General features: G+C 30.2%; 5 protein-coding genes across 7 annotated transcripts; 1 reads left to right on the top strand and 4 right to left on the bottom strand.

The window, feature by feature from the left end:
• The first annotated feature begins 632 nt into the window (after positions 1-632).
• On the top strand, positions 633-2,498 carry LOC105248982 (probable U3 small nucleolar RNA-associated protein 11). Its single transcript, XM_011254100.3, has 2 exons — positions 633-800; positions 1,582-2,498. Exon 2 carries the CDS (start codon positions 1,599-1,601, stop codon positions 2,358-2,360), a length of 762 nt encoding a protein of 253 aa, XP_011252402.1. The 5' UTR covers positions 633-800; positions 1,582-1,598; the 3' UTR covers positions 2,361-2,498.
• Positions 2,499-3,143: 645 nt separating this feature from the next.
• On the bottom strand, positions 3,144-4,682 carry LOC112639571. Its single transcript, XM_025414041.1, has 5 exons — positions 4,607-4,682; positions 4,121-4,252; positions 3,824-3,910; positions 3,546-3,636; positions 3,144-3,329 (listed from the first exon to the last, which is right to left on the bottom strand). The coding sequence occupies exons 1-5, from the start codon at positions 4,680-4,682 to the stop codon at positions 3,146-3,148; spliced, it is 570 nt and encodes a 189-aa protein (XP_025269826.1). The 3' UTR covers positions 3,144-3,145.
• A 969-nt stretch (positions 4,683-5,651) lies between these two features.
• On the bottom strand, positions 5,652-6,876 carry LOC105248983. The gene is made up of 3 exons (XM_011254102.3): positions 6,428-6,876; positions 6,040-6,188; positions 5,652-5,852 (listed from the first exon to the last, which is right to left on the bottom strand). Exons 1-3 carry the CDS (start codon positions 6,801-6,803, stop codon positions 5,652-5,654), a joined length of 726 nt encoding a protein of 241 aa, XP_011252404.1. The 5' UTR covers positions 6,804-6,876.
• Positions 6,877-7,384: 508 nt separating this feature from the next.
• Positions 7,385-8,811, bottom strand: LOC105248984. Its single transcript, XM_011254103.3, has 3 exons — positions 8,696-8,811; positions 8,113-8,391; positions 7,385-7,791 (listed from the first exon to the last, which is right to left on the bottom strand). The coding sequence occupies exons 1-3, from the start codon at positions 8,769-8,771 to the stop codon at positions 7,427-7,429; spliced, it is 720 nt and encodes a 239-aa protein (XP_011252405.1). The 5' UTR covers positions 8,772-8,811; the 3' UTR covers positions 7,385-7,426.
• A 1,416-nt stretch (positions 8,812-10,227) lies between these two features.
• LOC105248985 (coiled-coil domain-containing protein 1) lies at positions 10,228-15,234 on the bottom strand. 3 transcript variants are annotated; one of them, XM_011254104.2, is made up of 6 exons: positions 15,077-15,234; positions 13,341-13,429; positions 12,894-13,076; positions 12,609-12,698; positions 11,642-11,810; positions 10,228-11,470 (listed from the first exon to the last, which is right to left on the bottom strand). In XM_011254104.2, exons 2-6 carry the CDS (start codon positions 13,414-13,416, stop codon positions 10,390-10,392), a joined length of 1,599 nt encoding a protein of 532 aa, XP_011252406.2. In that variant the 5' UTR covers positions 13,417-13,429; positions 15,077-15,234; the 3' UTR covers positions 10,228-10,389. The 3 variants fall into 3 exon arrangements, with proteins under 3 accessions (XP_011252406.2, XP_025269860.1, XP_025269861.1); XM_025414075.1 differs by having other exon boundaries at positions 15,049-15,224; XM_025414076.1 differs by having other exon boundaries at positions 13,341-13,424; positions 15,077-15,192.
• Between the last annotated feature and the right edge of the window lie 1,965 nt (positions 15,235-17,199).

A 17,199-nucleotide genomic window follows, 5' to 3' on the forward strand; every position in this document is an offset into this window, starting at 1 on the left:
TTTGCGAGGAGGTCGATAATGCGTTGATGATCTCTTTACAAATCATGTTCTCCTAATAACGCATTTAAAAAAAAAAAAAAAAAAAAAAATTCGCGAACAATTAATGTTAAGTAATGAAATAATTTACGCATTGCCATCCACGTTTTGTGGGCTCTTAATGCTCTTTACTTAATTATCATGTTGATAAATACATAGAGCCGTATTATTTACCAATTTATTTTGAAAAATATTTATTTCATCTTTGAATATTACAGTATCTGTCGCGATTGAATAATTTATTTATTATCAATTTACACACATAAGTATTTAATTGTTATATAGCACTGGTGCTACCGGCATTTCGTGCATATAGCACGGAACAAAACCAGAAATTGTGCAATTATATATTACCCTCTGAGAACATTCATGGACTCTGATTTTGTAGTTCATGTCCATGTTTTGAATGTCCATAGAGGGAGTATCACTTTTGGGGTCACTCTATAGCTTGGACATGAACCATAGCTCAGACACGAACCATGTATTATTATCGACTGTAATAGAAGTAGTTGACGTCCACTTTGTCAGGGAGCGCATTAGGACAATATACCCGTTAAAGCGAAGTGGCCGCTCTCAGGTTTCTCTCTGCTATTATCATCATATGACAAGTGCAACTGGAATTACTATCTACGATTACCATTCAACGCATGCGTCAATAGTAAAGCGTACAACGTGCAGCTGTTAAATTTGAGGTTATGAAACAATCATCTGTTATTCACATCGATAAGAAGCAATAGTGATTTCTTCAGTGAATATATAAAAAAGTAAGTTATTTAATTATTACAATAAGAGCAAATATTTTTTTATTGATTTCGCCTACTATCAAATTTACTTATAATTATATATTTTTATTAATTAAATGGACACGTGCTCTTTGCAATAAAACTACAAACAATGCACTTGTGAGATTTAAAGAAATATAAAATTGTTAAATTCTTAACTTAAAAGTTTACTAGTATGAAGAATATTCTCTCGAATATTTATATTTCAATAGTGACAACTTTGGAATCACATAACTTTGGAATATATTTTTACATTTTATAAAATAAAAAATATGATAAAACTATAAAATATAATTCTAAGAAAAAAATAAATACAGACAATTTACAAGGAAAATTTTTTTAAGAATGTGTAGGTAACAGTTCAACTTTTATAATGAAAAATGTCGTAGACACTTTATTTAAATTAATAAGTTATATAGTTATTAAATAACTGTAAATATAACAATACATCAAAATTAACACATTAGAACTTGCAATAATTATTAATGTCTTATTTCTCCATATATAACAGTGACTGTAATTATTTAAAATTATTTATAGTTTTGTTGCAATATTGATTCTTACAAATTCTATTCAATATTTCTTAAAATTACATGACTTAAAGTAAACACAATAATTTTAAAAATAAAAATAGAATTTGTCTCAGTAATATATTTTTTAGTGTTTCATTATATATCTTTTAATTTTGTTGTAAAATGTATACATTACATGTATACATTATAAATTTTGAAAATATTAATCCGGACATTTTCTCACATTACAGGAATAGACAACGTTAAAATGTCATCATGGAAAAAAGCTGGAAAGATGAGTCAAAAGACTCATCGAGAACGTCATCAGCCAGAGACTCGCAAGCATCTCGGATTATTAGAAAAGAAAAAGGATTATATTTCCAGAGCCAGAGATTTTCAGGAGAAACAGGCAACGATCAAGCTTCTGCGGAAACGTGCATTGAACAAAAATCCAGATGAATTTCACTTTCACATGATTAACTCTCAATTAGTAAATGGCGTTCATAGAGAAAAAGACAAGGAAGATCACCACACATCTGAACAGATAAAGTTGATGGAAACACAGGATATCAGATATGTAGCATATAAGAGAAATATTGAAGCAAAGAAGATAGACAAGCTACAGAGCCAATTGCACATGATCGACGTGGCCAACGAAATGCAGAATCAACACACTTTCTTTGTGGATGATAGTACAGAGATGAAGAATTTTGATCTTGCCAAGAAACTAGACACCCATCCGGCACTTCTGTCTAGACGTACCAATCGACCAAAGCTAAGTGCGATTAAAGATATGAAGTTACCAGAATTGGATGACAAAACTATTTCTAAGATTGAACAGAAAAAGCACATGGCTTACAAACAACTCGAAAAGAGGATTCATAGAGAACGCGAATTGACAATCGTGGAGCAAAAGTTGGAAATGCGCAGGGCATTAAAGGATAAAAAGATCAAAAAGCCGAAATTAGTAAAACCTGGTTCAAAGGATAATGCTCCTATTTATAAATGGAAGTTTGAAAGGAAACGGTGATTTGTTTCTATCTGTATAGAGTTTGCTATAATAAAGTGTAATATAATTTTATTAGCGCCGTTAATTATGAATATGAATATTCAATGAAAGTTTGCACTTAGCAATTTATAGAAATACAGCTCTCGTTATTTTTCTAATTTCGATTTCTTAATTTACTGTCTATAATTGATAATAATTGGTGATTGATAATGAAGAAAATTTTTAGCGTTTTTTGAAATTTTACACAGCCAATGAATATTTAACTCCATAATAATAACGATAGAAAAAGATTTCTTATAATCTATATTATTGATAAATATCTATCGATTATATCGATAGCTATCTATTTTATATGTTAATACACATTGTGTCATAATGGATATAATATAAACATATAATATTTATATAAATATTATCAAATCACTAAATAGTAGTGTAATAATTCAATTGAAACTGCAATCATTTAATTTATCATTATCATTTCTCATTATATTATTTTCATTATTTCTTTTACTCTTATAAAATTTATCGTTCATTTTCTCCTAGTTCTTCGTTCTTTTTAGTTCTACTATATTATTTCTTTAATTTTAATCTCTGCTGTTATTTTTCTTTTGCAACATTCCAAGTCCACATACAATTGATCATTTAATTAGTAAATTAATTTTTTTTATAATTCGTTTTACATTAATCAATCATTTCTTACAAAATAAGTTCCAAGTTTTTAGTTATTCCTCTCAGTTCTGTCATTCCGTTTGTTTCCAACACTTGCGTAGTCATCATCCTCTCAATGCCATTGATTCTGTCATTTACGATTGTTCCATTTGTCCATTTCCTATCGTGGACATTTCCCCGTTCGCCATGGCTGTCATTCTTGTCGTGTTATTCATTGGCATCATCGGCAGCTGCATTGATACACTTATACAATTATAATTGATCTGCCAAAGTTGTTTCGTAGCATAAATGTCTAGGCGAAGGCAAGCCGTGATGGATCTGCATTAAAAAAAGAAACAGAAATTACAAGCTGGAAATAAGTGTCTAAATAGCCTCTATTTATAACTTTATAAGTTACATGACAAATTTGATAAAACAATAAAAATTTTGAAAATTATAATTAAGAATTGTTGTTCGATTTTGAATTCTTTCCCATCAATATAAGAAATTCCGATATATAAAATCGAGCTTGGTAAAAATTATTTAGATATTTACGTAGGAAGTAGGTTCAACTCCAAGATGTTGATACATGCAGTCGAGAACATGCAATTGGGAACGTTCACGCAAAAATTCAATGCTTTCAGGTCTGTAAAATAAATTTGCAAAACAATAAAATTGCTCTTGTAAAAACGTGACGATTGTTTCTCTATTTTGACGTTTATGAAATCTCTGTCGCTTCTTTCATATGCAAATTTGTATGTTATCTCGGAAACTTTACAGACTTTTAGAATTATCGCCAATATTGCACAGTGAGATTGACGGAAAAAACTTACTCGTGATTGTTCTGGTGCTGATTGTGTCCGAACTCAGCGTGACATCGATGTTCAATCCGTTTCTCTGATATGTGAAATTCACACATACTGCGATAGAAGTAATAATTCAGCTTTTAATTTATTATTTTCAAATACGTACGTTCATAAAAAAAATATTTTTTCTCTCCTTGATAATTTTTCATTTTGAAAATGTTAAGACTTGGCAAGAAAATGAGTTATTCAAATATGTACAAATAAAAAAAATAAATAATTTTTCTCGAAAAAAATTTTCAATCAAGTAGAATTCCAAAAACTTACGATCCTTTTTCTCTTTAGTATATTGAATGATCACACTTTGACAGCAAGAACAGGAGAAAGACATCGAGCAATTGCAAGCTTGTTGAGTAATTGAAATCGTTCTATAAATCAGAAATCCTCCGGATACAATGCCTGATAAAATGTTTTACTTATTAGCGTTTCTTATTTCAATTGGCAATTCATATAATAAATGTCTGATAGAACAACATTTTTTTATGAATTTATATTTTAATTATCCTTAAAATTTTTTTTAATTATCACTGTTTGTCTGATTATCGATATTATATTTGGATAGAAATAAAACTTCCTTAACTGATTTTATATGTATATATATATGAAATATAAAATTATAGAATTATAAAATTTATTATGTATATATATTTATTTATTTATTATTTATTATATATAAAATTTTTTCTATATGATTAAATTCATAATAAGATTAAAACTTATTAGTGTGATGGAAATGTAGTCGTTAGCACTAACTTGTATGTGTAGCAATAGGTTCACGAACAAGACATAAACATATTAAAATAAGAGCACTGATGGTATGCGAATTCATATTTACATATTACGTTTATGATGGTATAAGAAAATATATATGTTCTCTTCTCGTGAAATTATATTAGTTTAATATCCAGTTGTGTGTGCAGCGACGTTTCGTTTCGCACTAAACACTTTCTGCTTTTATGCTAGGCATTCTGCTAGGCATTGTACAGGATGCAATCATGAGTTATTATATTATGGGAAAATATCCGGAATGTTTTTGTCAACTCTGAATTATATATGGGAGTGAAATTCACTATTACATTCATGCAACCAATATTCATTTTTCATGACTCAAACTAAAGAGCAATGAATACTGTTATTATAACAAAAATATATTTTAAAATATGATTAATCATAACGAATGATTTAATAAATAATTCTAAAAGAAAGATATTTTTCATACATTAGATTTTAAATCATTTATAATAATTGTGAATATTTAAATGAAATTAAAAAATAACGTGATTGCAAACAAAACGAATTATAAAATGTATGAATTTTATTTTTAACTGAGCGCATCAGACATATAAAATATTCTTTAATATCTTATATGTACACACAAATAGTTAAACTTTTATTTCTTTGATCTATTTATTAATTATTATTAATAAATAATTTACATATAAAAATAATATATATAAACAATAATCAATATTTATTATACTTATACATATTTTTCTAAAATATTGTTTTATAATCATATGCACAGATATAATCACAATTTCACTATTTCAATATTAAAAAAATTATTTAAGAAAAGAGGAAATATTATGTGATTTGTATAAATTAAATAAAATATAATAACATTACTACATACATTAACAAAAAACAAGTCGATATTCTTGTTTTATAATAAAATATTAAGATTTTAATTATTCTTCATATAAAGTATGTACAGTTATTTATAATATTAATAAATAAATATGTATATATAATACATAATTTATAATATTAATATTATCTATTTTTACAAACAGCATTCTTAGAATAAATCATCATCGTCATCATCATCATCATCACCATCATCATCATTTTCATCATCTTCCTCGTTCTCATCATCGTAATCGTTTTCATCATCATTACTGTCATCCGGAAAAACTTCTAATTGACCCAAACCACCTCCATCTTCTGGTTTTAAAAGGGCTAATCCGTTTGAACCGAATCTAAGGCAGTCTAAACTTACCTGTACAAATAGACACATTTTACACATCGTGTAACTTAAATATTTATTATATTTAATACATCCCATACTTTTAATATGAAATTATACAAATTATAATTTATGTGTTTTCTCATTTGCATTACTTCTATAGAAATACATGTCGCGTATCCAATAATATTCTTTACAACAACGAATTCTTAAATCTGACCTTAAACACCGTCGTATCCTGGAATTTTCCCTCCATATTGACACACAGATGAATATTTCTACCTTGGAAATATATATTATAAAATCTCACGCATGCTCTCAGGAATGGTAGCCTTGGAAAAGGAACACATACTGGTCTAGGATTCTTCCCTGAAGATAATATTCTTTACAATTATATAATTGTTTACAATATATAATTTACAATATATAATTGAGAACAAAAGAAAAATAGAAAAAAATATTACATAGGATCAAATAGAAAAAAATATTACATAGGATCAAATAGAAAAAAATATTACATAGAATCTCTATCTAGAGGTCTTCTCTTTTTCTTTCGTCTACAATTTTGTTGATCAATCGAACGTAAACCCACTGTACGCCTTACTCACCAGAAACAGTCCTCGTATAAAGGGTTTTATCGTTCATCAAAATGTGTACGGTGAAGCTAAACTCATCGGGATCATACGTGATGTTCGCACAAGCCTTCTGTTTCCACCTGTCATACAAGATCCGCGAACAACATCCGCAAACGCCACCAAGACACTGACAAGGTCCTTGTCTTGTAGCAGTAACCGTATCATTTCCCGATGAATTCGTAGCCTGTTTCAGCAGCGTTTTTAGCTGTTTCAACTCCTCCACCGAAAATTCCTCGATTTTGCTGTTGACAATTTCTCCCTTTGTCGTAAGATTCTCGTCGATTCTCGATACCGAAGTCGATCGCGTCGCAAGGACCACGATCAACAGCCAGAAAGTGGTCTGCTTCATCCTGTGTCCTTGATCTTGCCCGATGTTTAATCGAGGCAAGAAGACATCTCCTCGAGATGTGCTCCTTCCCGAACGATCGAAACTTGACTGGCCGGTTAGTGAATGCTCGTTTGTTGACCTCGTTTTACGGTGAAATTTAGCTTAGCAAGTTGTTCTGCATTTTATGTCATCAACTAGAACTTGTTATAACGAAGCAATGATTCTTAAAAAATATTGTCAAACGTCGCAAATATCTTCGAATGTTAAATATAACAGAAATAAGAAAAAATTACCTAAAATTACAAATAAATTCAATTATAATTTTAGAATTAAATTAATCTATAATTAATTATCTATAATTAATTATCTATAATTAAATGAGAGTATATTTTATATAAGAAGATAAATGATAATTAATATTTATATGTATTCGATAAGTGTCTCACAAAATATCAAGGCAAATTTAATGTGATTGTACATTTAAATTTACTTTATAATGAATTTATATACATATGCATTTGAACATTCATTATATTTTATTATAACAAATAATAATTATATATTAATTGTAATAAATATAAATTTATTTATATAGAGCGCACGAATAATAATAAATAATATATATATAATTATGTACACAAATATCATAACTTTAATTGGCCAATGTGATCTTCCCCTTCGAGCGTCAAAGTTTGATTGCTTGGTAGCTCGGTAGGATCTGATTCGAAGTTCACGTCGTCAAACACTTCCGGCCCGTTCGATTCTGCTATTTCTGGTTTTGCCACTTGGAGAACATTATTGGCATTTTCAGGTTTTATCCAAGAGATCCCGTCCTCGCCGAGCTTTACACAATCGAAGTGCAAGACTAGGATCGGCCAATTCACCACACGCGTCTCGAAATCGATACACGCGTGTAAGTTTCTTCCGGAAGTGTGGATGTCGAAGAAGCGCACGCAGATGGATATAAAAGGAACATAGATAGGCATGCACAGTGGTGGCGGATTTTTAGCTAGAAATACAATTATATAATTTAATTTGTTACATTATAAAATTATTGTATATGAATATACAAAGATTATAATATATTTAAAAATTATTATTTTTAAAACAAATACACTTAAACATAGTTATTCAAAAGTTTAGTCATCAAATTTCGTGCAAAACTTATGTAAAATTATAATTTACTTTTTACTTCCCTTTCTCTCCATAAGACGAACAGATATTCCTTTAACTTTATAGAATAAAAAATTGAAGTAATTCTAATTTTCTTCATTAATAGATTTTTTAAGAATCTAAAAAGAATATGTATGATAATTATTCAATCACTCACCAGATATAGTACCTATGGTAAGTACATTCTCGTTTATTATAAATTTAAATTTGATGGCAAAATCTTGAGGAATATAAGTGAAATTGGTGCATGCTTGACGATCAAAATTAAAGGTGGTTATATTGATACCACCACAACAGCCGCATGTAAGATTTCCGCAATTGCATCCTATGCCGTGAAAAGCAATTCTAGGTAAAGGGTTGCGACCGCCTTCCAGTTCGCCCTTCAATCCCAACTGCGTATTTGGATCGTAGTATATCATATCAAATTTGGATACATCTAAAAGAAAATAATTTTTAGTTAGAAAAATTTATGTATAATTTCTTAAATAATGACATTAATTTCTCTGTAATATATGTAATACTAATTTTTAATTATAATATAACAATGTTATATATTTGCTTATTGTAATAAAAAATATCCTTTTATTCGTGAGTTATAATGATTATATATTTATATATTCCATAAAAATATTTTAGAATATTTTAGAATAATGTTTAATAATAAATAATATTGCTCATTTTTATATTAATTTTTATTGTTGAATTTCAAGATATTAATTGCAAGAATTATTTCTTCTCACCTTTATAATCGATATCTGCAGTGACATCCTGAACTATTAGGATCAGAAGAGACATGCAAAGCCAATTGATTAACATTATTGGACGATTATTGAACGATACAACCTTCACTCTTCGATGTCAACAGCAGACTGGAATTGGATACACATTGGACCAAGCCACAGGGGCGTCATTATTCTCATTAATTATGCATCAACTTTCCATAGAAGGTAAGATCGGTTCACTCAACAAATCGTTGCAGCATAAATTAATCGAAAGATGATCCCAAAATATTCTTGATTTTATTAAAAATTGATATTTGGCGAATCTGAATATAACTATTATATAAAAATACTTATCTCGAGACAATTAATAATTTTAAAAATATCTTTTTAAAGATTTTCTTCTTATATCTCGAGAAATATAAAACAGAATTTTAGATTAGTATTGAACAATGATCTATCAAAATAGAAAATACATAGCGTTTGTTAAGAAATAAAGATTTCTGATAAATTTTTCTCTTACACATAAAATGAGGATATGAATAAGTTAAATTATATTTTAAATTACTAAGCTTAAATTACTAGCTTCTATTTTTAACAAAATAAAATGCATTTGGAAACTATTTTTTCACAAAAATCATGTACATCGCAGAAATCTCATGCGATACTAAAATAACACGGTTCAGTTTTTTGCAAGTAGATAAACTTTTTTAATCAGAATTTATAAAGAATTTTTTTATAATAATTAAAGTTTAAATAAAAAATCCACAAAGAAATTTTTCTTCAGAAATATTTTTCAAAAAGTTATAAATTTTTATGTTAGATATTGAATTTTACAAATCTCTTTTTAAAAATTGATAAAAATAAATTATTTAAAGTATTTTTTTGTAATATTCTTATGTAATAATTCTTTAATAATAATTTAGTTATAATACATCTATAATTTAGTTGTGACAAAAAAATAATTTATGATAAAAAACAAAAACCACAAAATTGATAAGAAATGCATGATAGCACAAATTATATATTTTTTTAATTTATTTAATTACAATAATTACAATATCAATAAATAACTTAAATATATATATAAATAAATCATAAATATTTTTTTTGTTCTTAATAAATATCATTAAGCTAATCGAGCAAATTATTATGGCTGAGGTCACAAACAATCATACATAAGTCTTCCTCATAAACTTTTTCAGATTCTTGTATTGAAACCTTTTTAACAGCTTGTATGCTAAAGAATCTCATTCGATTTTATTTGAGCTTTCTTTCGAGAGAGCTCTTCCATCTTTGTTCTGTCGAATCTTTCTGTATCAGTCTCCATATAATTTAATAAATACAAAATTAACTATATAAAAAGATAATTGTGATAATGAAGTAAACCGTTATTTTTCAACAATAAAATTAATTTATATTACAAAATTATCTCTTTTATATAATATTATCAAATAATAATTAGAATATTATTATTATTTTTATATTTTGTTAGAAAACAAGATATAGAAAAATGTAAAGACTTTTATAATTTTATCATTTAAAAATGGGTCTAATAGTTATATCACAATTATATTAATCCACCGATGATTTTTTTATAAACATTCTGCTGATCCGATAAAATGCCTCAAGTCTTATCGGAACAGCGAATTTATGATTAAATAAGAACTTTTCCCGACTTTCAATTAGCCTATTGACTAAAGCTCTATTACTTTTTAAAACCTTGTGAGTTTGCTTTGACGATTTCCTCCGGAATGCTTTCTAGTCAAAAAGTCCAATTCAGCATCATAATCCTCATTGTCATGTTCATTGGTGTTTGTCTGATTACCTTTATTTTTCTTACTTTTGCCGGTCTCCATAAGAGCACTCAGCATAGCGTCTTCCTCCTCGTCATCGTCATCGTCCAATTCAGCAAGATCCTCAGCTTTCTCATCATCGTCATCGTCATCATCATCGTCCTCATCCTCTGTATGTTTTTCATCATCTAATTTATCTTCATTATCTCCATCTTCATCATTCTTATCTTCGTCATCGTCATCGAGTACTTCATCCTCATCGTCATCGTCGAGTACATCATCGTCGTCATCGTCTAAAATATCGTCTTCATTAACATCTTCGTCGTATTCGTCTTTGATGGGCTTCTTTACTGGTTTCTCAGGATTATGGATGGCATTGACACTAGTGGACGTCACACTAGGTTTTTTCTCTCCAACAACTCCCTTCTTCACTTTATTAATGGTCGCCTTGTTAGGCTTCACGAGATACGTAATTTTATTAGAAGCCTCCGTGATTTGTTCCTGATTCTCATCAATGTTGTTTTCGGTATTGCTCTCAGTCAATCCCTCGTCTATCACTTTAACGGGTTCCTCAGTGTCGTTTTCGTGTTCCTCGTTATTTTCCAATTCGGTGGGGAAAGTTGACAGTTCATGATTCTCCAGCGATATCGGTGTCGTTGGCCTCGATAAAATAGGAATAGTAAATTCTAATAATGGCGCCACAGTGGTAATTTTAGGTTTCTTCGTGGCAGTGTCATCCTCGCCAGTGAAAATATCCAGTAGAGCACTAAAACCTAAGATATCGTCGTCATCGTCGTCGTCATCTGACTCTTGCGTGTTGCTGCCTCCTGAAGCATCCGGGACAGAATTGAAAGAAGGTCTTTCGTCCTCTTCGTCATCGTCATCGTCGTCATCGGAGCCAAGTCCAAAGAAATCATCATCATCTTCTTCTTCGACAGATTCCGCCTCGACAACCGGAAGTGGCTCGGCCGGTCGAAGCTTCAAACCTTCTGGACCAAACCTAAAATTTAAGGTAACATAACGATATTTTTAATAATAAAAAATGCCTTAATAAATATAATTTACAGATTAAATTTTTATTTTTCTTGAGTGTAAATTCTCTCTCTCGTATCATACATGTTATGAATTAAAATAAAATAAAAATCCAAGTGATATTTTAATCATTAAATACCTGAAGCAACTGACGCGAAGACTAGCTTCCAGTTCGGTAGATGATTGCAATTCTAGACCAAGGCAAGCTTTGAAGTGATTCTTCGCATCGCGTTGGATAGAATAAATTCTGCCGCAGAATTTGGTAAAACCACCCGGTAAAGGGACACATACAGGCTTCGGATTCTTTCCTGGAATTTATAATATTTTCTCGATAGATATATATCAAACTCTTTCTCTTCCTTTAATTTTTATTTAAAGAAATTATTAAGAGAGAGATATGTGTATATATAATAAATATAATATCTCTATAATAAATAAAATAAAATGCATCTAATTTGAAAATGTATTATTAAAAGCATCTTAAATATATGATTTATATATTGAAAATATTTAAAATAACTTGTCTAGTTTAAATAAATTCGTTGATCGAAATGGAAAAAAACGCACTCGATATTGACATCGAAATTATCTAAACAAATACTTTCACTTTGTCTCCAGACTAACACAAATTTGCCGAATAACATCTACACATATCTTCACACATTTCAAAGGAACTATATAATCTATTTTTTATAAACTCCGGAGAAATATAAATGTGCCATTTCACGGCACTGGAATGTGAAATTTGCCCAATACAACAAATTTAAACTCAATATACATATTTTATTCGTCATTATCTTATATTATTTGGCTTGCATTAAGAGTTATATAAATATATATATTGGGTAAAAGTCGGATTATATTTTTTTTTACATTACACTAATTTTTTTGAATGCACAGTTAACACTTTTTCCGCTAGTTAGATGCATATTTTTTATATTAATAATATTATGTAAATTATAAAGAAAATATCGGTCGTATCATTCATTGAAATATAATCTGTAATAAATAATTCCTGGCAAAATATTGGTTTTACGAAATACAATTAGAGAAAATAGCGGGACGACAACTGTTAATCGTTACCGTTACCGAATACCAATATTTACCGTTAACGATCGTGCTGGTTAATATGTTGTCGCCAAAACTCAGCTGTACTGCCAAATTGTCACCTTGTAGATATTGCAGCGAGGCACATCCTACGAATTTCAAATGCAAAAAGATTCTTTTATCATAAGAAAAAATAATATAATATATATTTTATTACAAACAAGAATCTAGAAAGAATTATTTGATATAATAATACATGTAATGTGAATACAATGGATAGACATTTATGACACGTTTTCGCTGCACTCTCATTTTTCAATACAATTGCGTTGCACGATAATTACCTGGTCCTTTTAGCTGCACAACCGGTATGTGAAAGTCCCGACAGCAATTGCAGATGTTCTCATTACAGGTACAGTATCGGTTTACGCTATCGGCCGCCTGTTTCAACGACATCGTCGATAGACTCATATCACTATACTTCACGTTATCCGCGGTGCGAGCTGCTCGATGTATCTCATCGTGATCTGAAAATGTTGTTATAATTTTATAAGAAAGGGTTTTATGATTTCTTTTTTCAAAATATTGCGATTAACACAGAAAATTGTATTTTTTATTTCACATAATTAAAGTTTTTCTTTCCAGAAAAACAAAATGTAACCATTTTGCCTATATTTTTTGTACAATCTAAAATTTATATATGTATCCTCTTTTTTAATTTTTTAATTAAGTTTATTTTTTTATTCTCCTTCACCATTCTTATTCTACTCTTAAAAATTTATTCTTATTACCAATTACTCGACCATAAGCTGCAAATGCCACCAGCAAGAGGATCAGCAATAACTCGAAAATCGTCGACAATCGCATCCTGTCGCCTGTTCTGCAAACAATGACAAAATCATGGAATGCGATCGCCATATTACTCAGTGAAAAGATCCGTTTTGTATGTGACGACACGTTTCAATCTTTCGACTGATTTCGATAAAAACTATGATTTAAAAAATCGTGAAAATACAAGAATTTTTCACGCGCGTGCTGACGCAGACATTGAGCAAGTTATTCTGAACCACAATAAATTTTATCGCAAATTTTATTGCAATTAATTTATTTATTCACATGTATTTCATTACGCAATTTAATGTAACTTTTAAGGACTACAGCTTTTAATAAATACAACTGTAATAATAATTTAACTAATATTTTAACAACTGCAAATTTTATCATAATTAATTAATAAAAAAAGTGAAAAACTTGATCGTGATAACTAGAAAATAAGATGTCTCTTAAAAGCCGCTTAATCAGCTTAACGAAAATTTCGGAAATTTATTTTTTTGAAATATAATGTTTGTAAAATCTCTTGAGTATATATTTTATATTAAAATTCTAGAGAATTTTCACGGAAACGTTTCATCGATTGAGCGACTTTTGAGATCATCACATTTCAATTTTACGCAGAACGCGTTTAATTTGTCACGCAAAGCGCACATTGAAAAAGTTCATTGAACGTGTATTTCTTTCCTTCTTCTCTTTCCCTCTTTTTCTCTTCCCTCTCATCTTTTAATAATTATCTCGTAGTTATTGTCAGCGAACAATAGAGACACTCGTTCCGCTCGTTAATCGTCGAGATAGACCGATAATTTCGGATCTTTCTATCCTTTGATTCTGTCAAGATTTTCACTTTTTTTAATGATTAGAAAAATTATTAAATTATTCCAGACAGGGAATAAATTTTTCTTCCGGTTTCAAACGCAAGTTCCTTTCGCATGTCCGCGACCGGTTGACCTAAATCCCGGTCACGGTCAAAGACGTGCGTCAGAGAGGCGCTACTTGAGACTTGATGGCGGACTTTAGTGATACTATCGAGGAAACACGCGGGAGAAACACATTCGTGTCACCGTTATAGAACGCGTTATATGGTCAAGGGGCTGGATACGATCGATGTTACATTTTATCATGTCGCCAATAAAGTCGATCGATCGATTCTCTTCGCATCTTGTCCAGAAAACGATTATAAAAAGAAGTACTAGTGCGATCTGCAGAATGATTTTTGGAACTTTGTGTATCAATCTGGACTTGTTAGATTTTACTAGGACAAGAGTAATAGATTATTAATACGTAAATAGATAATATAACTGTGTAATATAATTGCGTTTGCAAAGATTCAGATTTTTACTATTTAAGTTAAGCTTCTTTTTTTCTTTTTCTTTTCTGATATATTATTTTCTCTACTTATTCTCTCTTTAATTCTTTACTTCTAACTTACTTGCCTGATAATGTTTGAAATATTAAATAAAATTTTATATAATAAACGAAAAAGATACCTTCCCGGAAATGTAAACATTGATCCCGTTTCACATTCTATCAACTCTCTCCTTAAGGAATTAAAGATAGTAATTTAATTCTATTAAATGCAAACAGAAATGAAAATTATAAATGTTATCGAGAGGAGATTATTTAAAGAAGATCAAGAGATCAAGAATATTGGATTTAAAGAATTACCGTGTCTAGACAAGTCTTCTTTTATTACCTTTTCCAACCTTCGAACAGACGGATTGTATATACGTGAGTCTATCCACCTGGTTGTTGAGAAGAAATCCAAGGAGGCGGCCGTGCTCGTGCTCTCCTGCACCCTGCGGCTCTTTTTCCCTGACTCTTCGTCTTACGGAGGCCAATGTCCAACTGAAGATGCCGCCCAACTCCCCCCAAGGTCTCTTTAAAAGTCGGTCAGACCGACCACCACCTGCCGTCTCACAGATCGCTGCTAGGATTATTAAACATTCTAATGCGTTCTAGGTAAATGAGAGACGGTTCTCTCGCACCAATCGTTCGCTTCCGAATTTTCGTCGCACCTCGTTGAACGACGACAGCGACCGGTGTCATCGTCGTTCCAACGACGAAAGCGCCTTTCCATCTCTCTATAAACCGGTACCGGAGGCTCATGATGCGTATGGATGAATGAAGATGTTCCCGAATGATTCAACTCGTACGAAAATATCCGTGAGGATCCGGGGAGTGGAAGGGAGGGAGGGAGTCATGCCAGTTGGACTTCCGGATTCCATCAGAAAAAGCGACAACAGCCTTTGCGACAATCCTTGCGGTACACTTATTTACATAAAGTCGTTCAAATGAATTATTGTAGTAAAAGGATATAAATAATACATAGGATGTCCCGGGGAAATATTCCTGAAAGATAAATACGTGAAAAGAATATTTACGTATTTTTTAAAGATACCATTCTACAGCGAAAGTCTAGAATGGTCTAAGTCCAGAAAATGATCATTATTAATTGTCTCTCTATTTTCCAACATTAGATTTCTGGAATGGAAAATTCTTTAAAATATTACTATCTAAAATATTAATTATAAAGTTTCATCGTTACATATGCCACGATTCTCAGTCGGATATTATTAAGTGCACTATAACTTTGAATTATTTATACACCTTGCAGTGAGACCTAATTCTTGCTATTTTCTATATCGTTCTAATTTTCTATATGCATAACTTACGATGCATCGACAATCGACGCAAGTGACATTCATTCTTTATTCGTATCGTACGTGCCGATTACTTTGACATCTATATTATTATACAGGTAGATTTCGAGGAATTGCTATTAACTATTTAAATCTTTTTTATATTTTTTATAATATTGAATTAATTGGAATAATTTTGTAGATGAACAAATAAAGAAGTTATAATTCACATTGTCTAATCAGTCTTCTTTAAATTCTTCTCTTTCTTTCTCTCTCTCTCTCTCTCTTTCTTCTTTAATATAGTATCTTTAAAAGACATACTAAATTTTATTATGATTATAATAAAATAAATAGGATATAATCGAATAACAAAATAAAATAAAATAAAAGATGGTAGAATGAAATAAAATAAAATAATATAATATGTATAAAAAAATAGATATAATCTAATTAAAAAGTAAAAGTCGTAAAAAAGAAAATTGAAATAATGGAAACAAATGCAATTAGTATTATACATATATATGTATCATCGATCAAATTTATAATTCAATTCTTCAAAGTATTATATTTTCTAATTTTTACGTAATGATACAATCAATTGGCGACGCAGCCATAAACTCATGCAAGACGCGACGAGTTCGCGACACAAATTCTAACCGAAGACCCACTTTCATGCACGTTCAGTCTCCTTCGTGGAAGTTTCGTCTCGTCTGAGAGAAGAAAGAGGAAAAATATCCAGAACGCGCGTAAAGAACGACACGAGTGCAACGCGAAATTAATGCTGCCTCTTGTTCGTTCGTTTGCCTCTCGTGGAATTCTCGAAGCGATCCACGTGAATCGTGTTTTGGCGGTTAAGGAGGGGCCTTTCTCCGGTTAGTGGGTCGAAGAAAGTAGTAAGAATGGTGGTTTACCTTGGTTAATATTTGTTTATTTGACGCTTGGCCCATCGATAGCGATGGCCTGGCGTCTACCGCTATTAGTATTAGAGCTTCTAATTAAATGTCTAATTAAAAGCAAATAGCGTTTCTCAGAATAAAAATCAAAAAACTTTTATTTTGAAAACATTTTTGTGACGTTTCAAATGCATAGTTTTCTTCGATTAAATTGAATCGCATTAAACATCAACAAAATAGACTCTATTACTTCCCTGTCTCGAGAATAACGATTCGATCTTTCC

Source organism: Camponotus floridanus, unplaced genomic scaffold (assembly GCF_003227725.1).
Source record: "Camponotus floridanus strain SB8 unplaced genomic scaffold, Cflo_v7.5 scaffold75, whole genome shotgun sequence".
In the NCBI taxonomy this organism is placed as follows: Eukaryota; Metazoa; Arthropoda; class Insecta; order Hymenoptera; family Formicidae; genus Camponotus; species Camponotus floridanus.